Consider the following 14,028-nt stretch of genomic DNA (forward strand, 5'->3'; position numbering starts at 1 on the left):
AGATGTACTTGCGGGCCTACTGGCTCTGAGCGATGACGGGGCGGCGCACGACGACGCGTTTAGTGTCCATTAGTGCACAAAGCGGACCTCAAGAAGAGGGAATATCCGTGCTTCGTCACGTGCATCGCGTGCGGTCGCCCTGACAGCTAAAGCTAAGAGGCCCCTTGACTACCGCTGTCTCCTGAGGTGCGCGTGCCGGGCGTGTCATCGGCACAGAACGAGTGAACGCAGTGCCCATTACTCACCGCGTCCACCTTTCCCATTGTAACCGCTTTGATAACCCGTTTCGAAGACCGTTGCTAATTGACCGTCGTGAAAAGCTTCTCTGAGCAAGCATTTACTGAACGCGAGTCTAACGTGTCGGTTGACAGCTTTCATTGACGTATGACCCGCAGCTACTACGCTATCGGTTTTGCTAATAAGTACGAGCGGGGAAGGGGTCACACCAAAGGTCAATCACTTTGGCTTGCAGGTGCTGCCTGTTTATTAGCATTTTATTGTACCCATTGTGGTGGACGCTGTGGCTTTGCGCGGGAGTACGCGTGCTATGCATTTGTCACCCTCCCCCACTTTGTGCTGCGTTGTTTTTATTTGTATATTGTTTTGAGGGAGAGGGAGAAAAGCACCGTTAAATGTGGTAGAGGAAAGGTCGCTTGGAAGAAGCGCAACGCTGGAAAGGTCGGCGGACGACTCACTCGTCGATCCTAGAACAGGATCAGTGATTGGTGCGCCAGCGGACCACTCTCATAGCCACACGGTGGCGATTGGGCTGTAAACCTTTGGGTCGGGGCACCGAAGGGTAGAAAACGTGGCCCCGTTGCCCCGACCAAGCGTTCTGGACAAAGTACGGTGCTATGCACCATCGACTGTGCCGATATAGGGTCGCCCTATGCGTTCCAGTTCCGCCTTGTATTTGCAATTCCATGTAAATAGTTGTAAATAGAAAGTGCTTTTCAATCTTCATCTGTGTCTACTTCAATCTACAAGAAGCACCCAGCGAACCCGTCGCTGCTATCGTTAGCGGCAGTATCCCCCACTTGCGTAGACCATCTCTGGCGGTGCGTCTCGGACGCCCAAGTGGGGAAGCAACATCCGTACCCTCGAGAGCGAGGGAGAAGAACCTGGACATTACTGTGCCCTTGCCCAGGCGCCGCTATGACTTACACGAGTGCGTATATTCTTTCAACGCGTCGCGTGCGTCTGGTTGATCGAGGCATATTCGCGGCCACTGTTACTAGGTTGATTGAAGCATATTCGCGGCCACTGTTACTAGGTTGATTGAAGCATATTCGCGGCCACTGTTACTAGGTTGATTGAGGCATATTCGCGGCCACTGTTACTAGGTTGTCTTATCGAGTACTCCGTTTCCCTCCCGGTGAAGTTATTTTGCAGTTTTTAACGCGATAGCGTTTAGGGCCCCGTGTCGCAGAAAATCCGGCGTCGGCAACCGGCGTGTGATCATGGCGGCGGAGAAAATCATCCAACCACATCGACCGCGCAGGCCCTCCACGTGGTGCAAGGTGTGGGTGAACAAAAATTGAATTTCTCACGCTGAAATCCGTCAAAAAAATGGTAAAGTACGACTTTACCATTCGGCGTCGGATTCGCCGTCGGATTCGCCGTCGGATTGTTTACCAATCGGCGTCGGATTGGAATTTGAATGTACGAGAAAACCTAATCCTGCTACGAGGAAACTCAAACATTTCTACCAGACCTGCGCGCGTCGGGGCAATAGCAAACTATTAATAAAATAATGAAAAAAAGGTGCTAGGGCCTTCACATTTTAATTGTAATTCATAATAATATAGCAGGCAACATTGATTAATTTTGCAGCTTTGATAAGCTGATTGGGGGGTATAGATTAAGGTACCACAAAAATAGCCTACGCTCCAACGGCCAGCAATGAAGACGAACAAATATAAGTTCTACGAGGATGTTCATTGAGCAATAAGACAAGTGTCAATTCAGTATATTAGAGCCATGCGTGACTGCGGAAAAAGCAGGCTAAGGGACAGGCAATTGGTAACTACGGCATCGACTCTAGTAAAAATATAGGAGAAATGTTTGTAGAATTCGCGGAAAGGAATAAAAAATCACAGCATATCCACGGGGTGAATGATGATGAGTGGGCGAAGCTCCGGAGGGAATCATCGGATCTCCCGCTTAAGGGGACGCTAGCACAAACGCGTTAGAGACGTGCAGTACTCTCTAGTAAGGGGGAGCGGCCACAGCGTCTTACGCAGCCATTTACACATGCCGGAACGTGCACCGCGTTTGCCGACGCCATCACATGACTGCTGAGAGAGTATACCCCCGTATTCATAAACGCTCCTCGACTTGAACTTGACTTGCCACCGCCTTGGGCAGCGCGTTCGAAACGCGTTGAAGGTAAGGCGGAGAGGCCACAGCGTCTTACACCAGCTTCTTACACGGGCCGTAACGCGCTAGCACAAACGCGTTAGAAACGCGCTAGAAACGCGGCCTTTCGTTAATGTTGGGTATTTATTGCCATCGTGGTGCTTGTGTCTATGTGTGCTTCTGTGGTGGCCTCTTTGAAGACCTTTCAAAGTAGCATAGTCTAGCCAAATTATGCGTTAATATTGTGTAGCGCCAAGTGACCTGCTTTGTATTTGTACGGGTGTATGTATTGTTGCAAAGAAGGGAATAAAGAAAAAAAAAAGCTTCGTGGCGTAGTGGGCTAACGCCGCGCGCTGGGAAGCGAGGGGTCCCTGGTTCGATTCCGCGCTACGGACACAACTTCGGAATTTTTTTTCTCATTTTTCTCAGACTGGTTACACACTACTACTACGACGAGGGACGAGGGACGAACGGGTGCCGCTTTAAGGAGCTTCGCCCCTAATATTCGAATAATGACCGGCTTCTTCCGTAGGCGCAACAACAGATTGTGTACCTGGAAAAGCGCTAGCGGGGTAACAAGAAATGCAATATAGTTCATATTCTGTGATGATCTTAGCATAGTGCCGGACGAACAAATGTTCGATAGTGGAAACAGCAGTGATGCTAGGCTGGTGAGGTCAAGGACTGCTGTCAATTTCAAGAGAGAAAGTGTTCTATTTTTTTTGTTTGTTGTTACGGACTATCCAAGCGAGCTGTGCGCGCACACTTTCTTCCAGAGGAAGTTGGAGATCGTTGGAAGAGGCCTTCGTCCTGCAGTGGACATGAAAATGGCCTGATGATGATTATTATTATTATCGCGGTCCAGCTTTTTGCCTATTTCTTCTTTATTTTTAAAGTTAGCTATGCCTGTGACAGTCCCACTGCATATCTTCCCTCTTTTTTGTTTTCACCAACAATTTCACCTGTGGACGAGAGGCGCGAGCACGGGCGAACAGGAGGACCGCCTTCAGGAGGATGTCAACATCATCGAACGGTACCTGAACACCTGCGGCCTCCACTGTGCCCCGGATAAATCTGAGCTATTAGTACTCGGAGCACGCACCCTAGGCCGGCCCCCAAGCCACGACGCACCGGACCCGTAAGTCCCTCTTCAGGGAGTCCCGATACCGAAGGTCGACTCACTTCGAATCCTCGGACTCCATATACACAAGGACCGGTGCGGCTCCGCCACACTCCCTAGGCTACAGAACACCGTGGCACAGCTGACTCATCTGATACGACGGGTGGCAAATCGCCGCAATGGCCTCAAAGAGCACGACACCTTGCGAATGGTACAAGCCCTCCTTTACAGCCGCATTACGTACGGAACTTCTTACCTCAACCTGAAGACAGCCGAGAAACAAAAGCTAAACCTCCTAATACGAAAGGCCACGAAGCTCGCCCTAGGACTGCCAACAACCGCCTCCACTGACCGATTGCTTCGCATGGGAGTTCACAACTCCTGGGAAGAACTCGCGGAAGCGCACCTCATCAACCAGATCGAGAGACTCAAGCTCACAACCACAGGCCGAGCAGTCCTCCAACGCACAGGATACGCAACCAACCAAGAACTAGATGGCGAACGTAAGGAAAAGATCATGTCGAAGCTCCGAGATTCTCTACAAGTTCATCACATCCCTCGGAACATGCATCCAGAACACCATCGAGGCAGACGGCTCGCCAGGGTAAACGCCATCAGGCACAAGCACCGTAACGACCCGCAGGCGCGCTACGTGGACGCAGCCCAGTATCCGGGCCGAAACGCCTTCGCCATCAGTGTCACAGACTACAGGGGGACGACACTGGCGTTGGCGCAAAGTCTCGCCAAACGCGCGGACACAGCGGAGGAGGCCGCTATAGCACTCGCCAGCCATACAAGCGAAGATGAATAGCGGTCTTCACCGGCTCTCAAACAGCGGCACGCAACTACATGAAGGGCAGGATCTCCATCAAAGCGATGAACATACTGAAACGTGGCGACACTCCTCACCCCTACACCTGCATCATGTGGGTTCCGGGACACGAGGGACTCGAGGGGAATGAAGCGGCACACACCGCGGCCCACGCAAGCGTCAACCGGGCCTCCCCGCACGAGATTCTTGACGTGTCCCACCCACCCAAATCAGCGGAGGAAACGGAAACAATACCGCTAACTTACCAAGCACTACTGCAACACTACCGGCTTGGACGCAGGGTATACCCTCCACCACATTCAAAACTAACGAGAAACGAAGGCACTGACTACAGGCGACTCCAGAGCAATACCTTCACCCACGGAAGCTTACTGCATCATTTCCACCCGACGCTATACAGCTGCACCTGTCCACACTGCAACGTGCCAGACACCCTGGCGCACCTCCTACTGCAATGCAAGCACACCCGAGCAAGCATCACAACGACACAACCAATAGCAGCAGACGCAGACCCAACCCTCCTCGCTGAAACGTGGGAGGCTGCGATCTCCAAGCCGGACCTGGTCGACCAGCGCGAACTCCTCGCCCGGTCCCGGAGGGCGATCCAAGCCAGAGGGTTCCTGGAATAAGGGACCCTCCCACCTCGACTGCCAAGTCACTGCTTCAAATAAAGGTTTATTCATTCATTCACCAACAATCTAACCATGTCAAGTGTATATCCACCGCTGACCTGGTATTGCTTGCATTAGCTTTGAAACTCAGCGCTTCTGGAAACTGGACGCTTCCTACGGTTATGGCTGGGTAACTATCTTGGCCACATTTCGGAATTCCATTACAATCCACAAGTTCGAAGCTCGAGTACTTAACAAGGCAGAAATTCACATTCGTAGCGCAGAACTTTCCCTACGGTAAAGTTCTGCGCCGTACTATGCCCCAAGAATTGCACTTAAATTTAAACTATAGGCGTCACTGCGTCGTGTTTACGTGTTTTCGGCCAAGTAGAGATGCAAAATTTTCGTAAATCTTGAATGGCCTGAAAGAGCGCTCTTGTTCCATTTTTTTAAAGAAAATTTTGAAATAAACTAGGTATCACACTGACCACTGCAATTAGTTGTGGCAGGGCGATTCCGTGTGGTGTGCGCTACACCCGCAAAAAATACGAGCAGATCGACTGTCAATATATTTTACTTCCTTGGCTAGAAATTCTATATTACTCGTACTGTGGCCACCAATCCAACAAAACAAATTTTTCACAAGCAGTTTACATGTTTAACAACAGCGACATTTTGGTCGCTGTTGGTACCCTTTCTGGACTAAGCTTTATTTATGTTTGAGATTGTTGTTTGGGGGCTAGAATTTCTGGCCTATTTTCTAGCTGATTGAAAAGATCAAACAGAAAAACCAGTACTTTTTTTAGCAAAGTTTCTTCCCCCGACCATTAGCATCACTAACCCCCATGTCGTGCGGCCAGTTCTATCAAACGGCACATAGCTTACCCGAAGCCGGAGCATAATCCAAAAATTCGCGCCGTCATGCCGACCGATTTTGGTTTGGGAACTTCTTGCTCCTTCCAGCCTGCCGTTACGTACCCGTACTGAAAGAAAACAAAGGCGTGCTTTCGTTAGCTTGAGTATCACCAGTTACGCGAGGAACTAATCTTAAGCATTGCCTCGTGCCATGTGTAAAGCAAGAGAATTTGCCTGAATATGAATCCATCAGTGTTTACTTTTAAAAAAATGTTACCATCGGTAAAAACTAGGGCAACGAAACTCGCCGGAAACTCTCCACTGGTTGTGGCCGGCGATTTCAACGCACCCTTTCACGCTTGGAACTACCCGCACGATACGGTCAAGGGCAGAAGCCTGTGGCAGGAGGCGGGAGATGCGGGACTTTTTCTAATGACGGACCCAGCCTTTCCCACCAGACGCGGCACCTCCTCGACCAGGGACTCTGTCCCGGATCTCGCATTTGTTAAAAACGCTGGCTCAGCCGTGTGGTCGAATCTGCTCATAGACCTCGGTAGCGATCATTACATCACGGCCACCAGCCTACAAGTGGAGCAGAAGAGAAAAAAGGCCTTCTTGGGTCCCTGACTGGGACAAATTCTGTGAGGTTCGCAAGGCCCGCGCCGCCCGTGGAGAAAAGCCCGAGAGCCTCGCCCAGTGGTCCGAACTAATTCTGCAAGACGTCTGCTCCACCACCAAAATCATAGAAACGGATCTGCAGACAGACAAAATGGATAGCAGGCTAGCACACCTACTCGAGGCCAAGCAATCAATCCTCGAGAGGTGGAAAAGCCAACGCTTGAATCGCAAGCTCAGGAAAAAGATAGCCGAGATCAACAAACAGATAGAGGAGCACTGCCAAGCCTTGTCTAGGCAGCAATGGGACGAAATTTGCAATTCAATCGACGGGCAGATGCGCACGGGAGGGAAGTGGAATCTTCTGAAACATTTGCTCGACGACTCGGGCACCAAATCAAACCAGAGAAGTGTCCTCGCTAAAGCGCTACACGAAGCCAAGAAGTCGTCTTCGGAAGCAGAAGTGCTGGAGACGCTAGCTAAGAAGTACCTGCCACTCAAAACTGTGGCCGATGAGGCGCCATACCCAGTATACAAAGGGAAGCCGAACTCCGTGCTGGACGAGCCTTTCCAAGTCAGTGAAATCCGCCGCGCCCTACATGACCTCAATGGTAGGTCGGCACCCGGCCCTGATCACATTAACAACAAGGCTCTCAGAAACCTAGAGGACGAATCAGTCGAGTTTCTCACAAATGAGATAAATCGCATTTGGGAGGAGGGAATTGTACCGGAACAATGGAAAGTGGCGAAGGTCATACTCATCCCAAAGCCCGGTAAACCGCCGAGCTTGGACAACCTCCGCCCCATCTCACTGACATCATGTGTAGGGAAGGTGGCCGAACACGCCATCCATAACAGAATTGCCGAGTATATCGAGACCAACGACCTTTTCCCTCACAACATGATAGGTTTCAGGCCAGGCCTCTCCACCCAGGACGCCATGAAGCTTATCAAGGTCCAAATCCTGGAACGCTGCACTCGGGACACGAGAGCCATCCTTGGTTTGGACCTGGAGAAGGCCTTTGATAACATCCGTCACGAGTTCCTTCTCGACGCCATCTCCAAACTCGACCTGGGCTCTTCCTTCCATGCCTTCGTCAAGTCTTTCTTGAGCAAACGATGCGCCATCCTCAAGGCTGGAGATTTGGAATCAGAGAAAATGGAGCTGAGTGGAAGAGGCACCCCCCAGGGGTCAGTCATCTCACCGCTCCTCTTCAACATCGCAATGGTCGACCTCTCGAGATACTTAGGCAAGATCCAGGGCATCCGTCACACGATCTACGCGGACGACATCACTGTCTGGTGCGCGGGAGGCAGTGACGGACAAGTCGAAGCCGCTCTCCAGGAAGCTGTCGACACTACAGAGCGCTTTCTAACAGACACGGGACTCCGGTGCTCCCCAAAGAAATCGGAACTCCTTCTCTACAGCCCCACTAGAAAGGGCCGCAAGCCACAGAACTGGAAACCCCCCACCGAAATTGACATTAATCTCTACATCAAGTGCGGAGATCCGATTCCCAAAGTCGCGTCCATTAGAATCTTGGGAATGACACTCGAAGGGGCGGGCACAAATAGCATCACCATTCACAAACTAGCAAAGAAGACGGATAGCGTCATCGGTCTAATCAAGCGGGTAGCTAACAGAAGGAGAGGCCTGAGTGAAGAGAATCTGATAAGGCTAGTCCACGCTTTCTTGTTATGCCATTTCACGTACGTAGCGGCCATGCACGTCTGGAAGAGGGCCGAGCGAGACAAACTAAATGCCATGATAAGGAGGGGGATCAAGAGCGCGCTCGGACTACCAAACTACACACGCACCGACCGACTTCTGCAGTTGGGTATTCATAATACACTAGAAGAAATTGCAGAAGCACAAGAAAGGGCACAGATTCTCAGACTCTCCGGCACCACGGCGGGCAGACGACTCCTAACAGAGATGGGCGTCCCCCCGGCTAAAGTCAAAGACTCCTACCAGGGCCTTCCGAAAGAGCAGAAAGACCACATCATCATATCCCCCGCCCCACGCAATATGCATCCCCAGCGCAACGTGGAAAGAAGGAAGGCCAGGGCCGTGGCGCTCCTACGCCGGGCGACAGAACTCCCTGGCGGCAGCTGCTTCGTTGACGCGGCCCAATATGGCAACAGCAAAAATTTCGCAGTAGTGTCCATCAACCACAAGGGTTCGACCGTTAACGCAGCTTCGGTACGAGGCACGTCGTCATGTGCGGCCGAGCAAGTGGCCATTGCCTTGGCCCTCCTGGACGAGAAACATGCCAACATCTTCAGCGACTCCAGGGCAGCCATCCGCGCCTTCAGCGTTGGCGCCGTGTGTAAAGAAGCCTGTCGCATCCTCGACGGTAAAAGCATTGCCACCCACACTCTCACGTGGTTCCCCGCTCACATGGGATCCATCATGGGAGGCCCCACAAACCTCAACGAGCTGGCCCACTCCAAGGCGCGAGGTCTCGCTTTCCGCGACCATGGAGAACTCCCCAGCCAGCCAGGAGTGGTGGAGAACAGAGATCAACCGACAACATACAATGAAATTACGCAGTACTTTTATCTCGGCAGGAGAGACTTTCCCCTTCCTCACAAGAAGTTAAATAGAGCGCAGGCATTGACCCTCAGATTATTGCAAACAGGCTCGTATCCCAGCCCGGCTTTATTACACAAGCTTTATCCCGACACTTATGCCAGTAGTTCTTGCAGGCACTGCAATGACTTCGCTAGCTTAGACCATATGCTCTGGCGTTGCCCCTCGTTACGAGGCACGGAACAAATAAATGAGGACAAGTGGCTCTCCGCTATCAAGAGCCCCGATGCCGGGGCGCAACTATGGGCTGTCCAGAGGGCCCATGATGCGGCGGTCGGGCATGGCCTGACTGTCCCAACGTGGGAGCGGCCCGCTGCGCGCTGAGTCGCGTACCTCAGGACGTTCATTAAAGTTTTCCATCCATCCATCCATCGGTAAAAACAAAATGTCATGGCGAAAATACCGCTCGACAAGGCAGCATCCCCTGAAAAAATCATTAACAATAGCTAACTGCCGACAAAAAGTACTTCAATCACAACAACGTGTCGTCACTTTTTCTTAAGGCGATTAGCATTTCTTACCCACTTGAGGCGTTTTGAGCCCATCTATCTATCTAGCCTCTTACGACAACCGAGTGGCCCAAGTTGTCTGCAGCTTGCGCCACTAGGCATGTGCTCGTGGCCGTTATGCCGTAGTGGTCGTTAGGCTGTCGTTTGTAGGGAACCGAGGGGTCGCAGCGTGGGCCACAGGTAAGGTCGAGCGTTAGGGGCCGCAAACCATACGTGGCGATGGAGGTAGAGTTCACCGCACGGAGCGTAAGTTCAGATGACTTCGAAGCGTGGTCACCGTTTGAGGACGGCAGCATACGCCGACATCGGCACCCTTGTCCACGAGAAAGCGTAGGCCGGAAATGCTATCCAGGACTAAGAAAAGGCGGCCGGATTGTAAGGCGAGGTCAGATGCCGCCGACAGCGATCTCGCGACGCGTTTCCCGACCAGTTGCATGGGGACTTTCACTGGTGGGAGGCGGTGCTGGAAAGTGCGATGATACCAGCAAGTAGGCGAGCTTCGAGGACTGCGAGAAGAGGGACCTTGCAATAGTCTTTTGTGTTCTTTTTCTTCGTGGCTTCGCTTGGCCTGTTTCGTCTCCTTTTAGTGAACTCTGCATCGACATTTGTGCTCCCCCTCGTTCCATCTTCTCTTTGTTTTCTTTCTTAGATTTTTTTTCTCACCTGATCTATTTTTTTCTTTGACATTTGAATAAAAGCCTCTATTCTTACCCTTGCGCCTTGGACCTTTTTGGGTCCCCGGTGTAACAAGCGTAGTTCAAGGGCGCGTTACAGGTCCCTGAAGCCTCCATCCGGACTTACGCTACGCCATCGCTTGGACCTTTTCTACACTATCACCAGAATCGGCCCACACCTTTGTTGACGGAGAACAAAAAAAAAGCACGGAATCCTAGCGTCGCTTCGATGTAACTGAAGACGCGACGTCAGCGCGGCCAAAGTGACGTAACAGGATCGAAAGATGGCGGTAGGGGACAGGGGAAAGTGCGTGGGAGTCTTGGCGCTTCCTTCCCGACATATGAACGACATCGAAATCATATGCTTGTATTCTGAGGATCCAGTGGCCAAGACGTCCTGAAAAATTTTTTGGTCGTTGGCAATCAACATAAGGCATGATGATCGGTAACAACAGTGAAATGCTTACTGCGGAGGGATTGGGGAAATTTCCGCACGGACCATACAACAGCCAGGCACTCCTGTTCGGTGACCGTGTACTTCTTTTCCGCGGAAGTCAAAACGCGGCTGACATACGCGGCGATATTCTCGCGAGAGGCCCAGTCGCGCTGCACCAGCACGGCGCCAATTCCTTGGCCGCTCGCACCAGTGTGCAGTAGAGTGGGTGCCTTACCATCAAAATGACATTGAACGGGTGGGGAGTTCAAGGCGCGTTTAAGTTCCCGAAAAGCGGCTTCGCACTGATAGCACCACTGGAAGAAACTGGCACGGGTAAGAAGACCATGGGGGGGGGGGGCAATACTGGCAAAGTCCCAGATGAAGCGTCGGAAGTATGAGGCGAGACCGAGGAAGCTACGCAGTTCTTTTGCACGAAGTGGGCGTGGAAAGCTGAGCACTGCGGAAATCTTATCCGGATCAGGTTGAACACCGCATTTGTTTACAGGATGGCCCAGATTTTTAATGTTTGTTGTAGCGAAGCGGCACTTCTTGGTGTTTACGCGTAGGGTCGCGTTATTGCGCAAATTTTCTTACTTCAATGTTTTTTTTTTTTCTTCTATCACCTTTTATTCCCTTTGCCCCTTTCCCCAGTACAGGGTAGCAAGCCGGTATTCACACTGGCTAACCTCCTTGTCTTTCCTTCTTTCTCTCTCTCTCTCTCTTGGTGTTTAGTTGGAGACGAGCACTGTCAAGGCACGTGAGCACTTCGTCGAGACGCTGCAAATGCTGAGACGCTGCAAATGCTCAGGGAAACTAAAAAAAAAAAAAAAAAACAAGACTACAATGTCGTCGAGATAACTTGAGATAACTTGAGGCCACGAAGAAAAGTGTCAATCGTTCTTTCAGACGTGGCGGGAGCATTGCAAAAGCCGAAATTCATTACGTTGAACTCGTAAAGGCCATCAAGAGTACAAAAGGCGATTTTTTTTCTTTGGTGGCTTCGTGCATTGGAATATGGCAATAGCCCGAACGAAGATCGACGTATTGCGCCCCTTGCAAAGAATCAAATGTGTCATCGATACGCGGCATCGCATAGATGTCCCTGCGGGTGATCTTGCGAAGCGTGTGAGAACGACCGACACGTAAGCCGAAGAGCTGATCACTGGAGCCCTACGCCCCACTACCGTCTTTATTTCCTTCGTTGTTCTAGATGTGAGCGCCACCTGGCGTCGTAGCAGATCATGGAGGGGGAAAAAAAAGATAGGAGGGAGCAACGCGCCACGCGATTGAAGCCGAGTGTGGTGCCCCAACACGTGGTGAAAACACGTCAGAGCGGGCGGTAGGTTTTAGTACTCCCGACTAATTTTTTTTTTCGTCGAAACCATTTGAAACTCTTCAAATAAACAAAAACATGGCTACCACCACGGCACTTTCGCTTAATGCTGCGCTCAAGCTTCGGGATTGTGGCGTCGCGTCGCGGTGTTGCGCTATGAGTGTCCGTTCGGCGAGTCGCATCAGAGAGAAAGCCTTTCAAGCGACGCGGAAGTTGAAGAAGGCAAATGGTTGCAGGCCTCTCCGAAAGGTGTACGGCGGTGCTTCACTGGTGCACTGGCTGCTTTTGCCGTAACTGTGCGCATTTCAGAAGTAATTTCAGAAGCTAAGCACGCATATCCTTCACTTATAAAGGGGGGCTAAAAACTGTTTTGTAAACTGCTCAGTTCTCTTGTGAGGGATAAAGCGAAGTTTAGTTTATGAGTTAGAGTGCACCTTTCCATACGCACCTTCTAATCGCGTCCGAGAAAGTGTGCATGTCGAATGACTGAAACCGTACTGGCTACTGTCGCAATTGTGCCCACCTGTCTTGTCCTTGAATGGCCTGGATGGCTAGGTCTAACTGTAATTGAGACATGTACCCGTTTCAATTGTATCGCCAGCGTCCCACGAGCGCTGGTAGAACTCGGCAAACCGAGCATTACCGTTTAATGCAACCTAACATACACATTCCCTTGATAATAAGCGGTTGCAAACAAACTACATGTCTACGGCTTCCGGAAAGGAGGTGACGTCCTTCGACGATGAAGCCAGCTGAGCCTAATGGGAAACGCAGAGGCGCTTCCGTAGCCCTCTACTGTGACAACTATTTAGGCACACATTCCGAAAACGACCGGCCATCAAGAATAAAAAAGGCGCGGTGACGATTTCTTACCTCCCAGTAGTAATGGTGACCCGTTTTTTGAGATACTTTGGTCTGCAACTCCTTGAGCTTCGTGGGCATTGCCAGTAAGTGGATAAGAGACATTATCTTCTTCTGAGAGCGTAAATTCGACAAGTCGCAACACCAGGAAGACTTGCAATCGAAGGAACAAGCGGTAGCTATCGCGTTCACAGTACTGTCGCAGCGTACCGCACGACTTAAGATCAGCGAATATTCTGGAAATGCGCCTCTGTATTCTCAGACGTAAAATACAGTGGATCCGTTCATCAGCTCACCTAGACACCTGCCACTGCTAAAACGTAGGTCAATCTATCAGCTCAAGCATGAGCCTATTTTACTGTAACCTGGCTCACAGTAGATGTATCAATCATCGCAGTAAGAGCCTGTCTTGCGCGTTACGAGATGCGCATTGGGTCTACCTATCAACTCAGCTAGGTTTATGACTACTTTCTAAGACGATGCACAGTAGATCTACGTGTTGAAACGATGCTCAGAATGGATCGATCCTTCAGCTCTGCTTAATCTTTGTATTCTACTTCAGCCATGGCAGACTCGGACCTTGTGATCAGTGCATTCACGAACGTGATAGAATTATAGGTAAGGCATATCTGCTGGGACGATTATACTACTACCTCAATCTCTAACACTTTGACAAACATAAAATTAAAATTAAATTATGGTGTGTTACGTGCCAAAACCACCATCTGAATATGAGACACGTCGTTTAGTGGGGGACTCCGGAATAAATTTGGACCACCTGAGTTCTTTAACGCGCATCTAAATCGAAGTACACAGGTGTTTTCGCATTTGGTCCCCATCGAAATGCGACCGCGCCGTGGCCGGGATTCAATCCCGCCACCTCGTGCTCAGCAGCCCAACACCATATCCGCTAAGCAACCACAGCGGGTTAGCCAAACACAAGACTCGGGCGTAAAGAAGCAGTTACGACTCCACTGTTTACCTTATAAAGTGTCTACAAAGCAATTAGGGCAGCGATTCGACTCATGACGGCATAAAACAAATTTCAATATCAGGTGGAACGCTCTTCCGCTGCTGCCGTTTGTCGTCATACTGTGACTCGTTCTTGCGAAGTTACTTATATGGTAGCTCAGCCAGCATATTAACCCAGTGTCGATTTTTGTTGTTATGCACGTTCCCCGTAACTCCTGCTCAGCACCTGAAGAAAAAGCAACCTGACACCTATAGTTGG

General features: G+C 50.8%; 1 protein-coding gene across 1 annotated transcript in view; it reads right to left on the reverse strand.

The window, feature by feature from the left end:
• The window catches only part of LOC125941302 (uncharacterized), a 49,438-nt gene extending 36,516 nt beyond the window's left edge, over window positions 1-12,922 (reverse strand). The window contains exons 1-2 of the mRNA XM_049658293.1: window positions 12,810-12,922; window positions 5,807-5,904 (exon numbers count right to left, since the gene is read on the reverse strand). Coding sequence (XP_049514250.1) covers window positions 5,807-5,904; window positions 12,810-12,902 — 191 coding nt within the window. The 5' untranslated portion in view covers window positions 12,903-12,922. The remainder of the gene's footprint in view (window positions 1-5,806; window positions 5,905-12,809) is intronic.
• Between the last annotated feature and the right edge of the window lie 1,106 nt (window positions 12,923-14,028).

This window comes from Dermacentor silvarum, chromosome 11, assembly GCF_013339745.2.
Source record: "Dermacentor silvarum isolate Dsil-2018 chromosome 11, BIME_Dsil_1.4, whole genome shotgun sequence".
NCBI lineage: Eukaryota > Metazoa > Arthropoda > Arachnida > Ixodida > Ixodidae > Dermacentor > Dermacentor silvarum.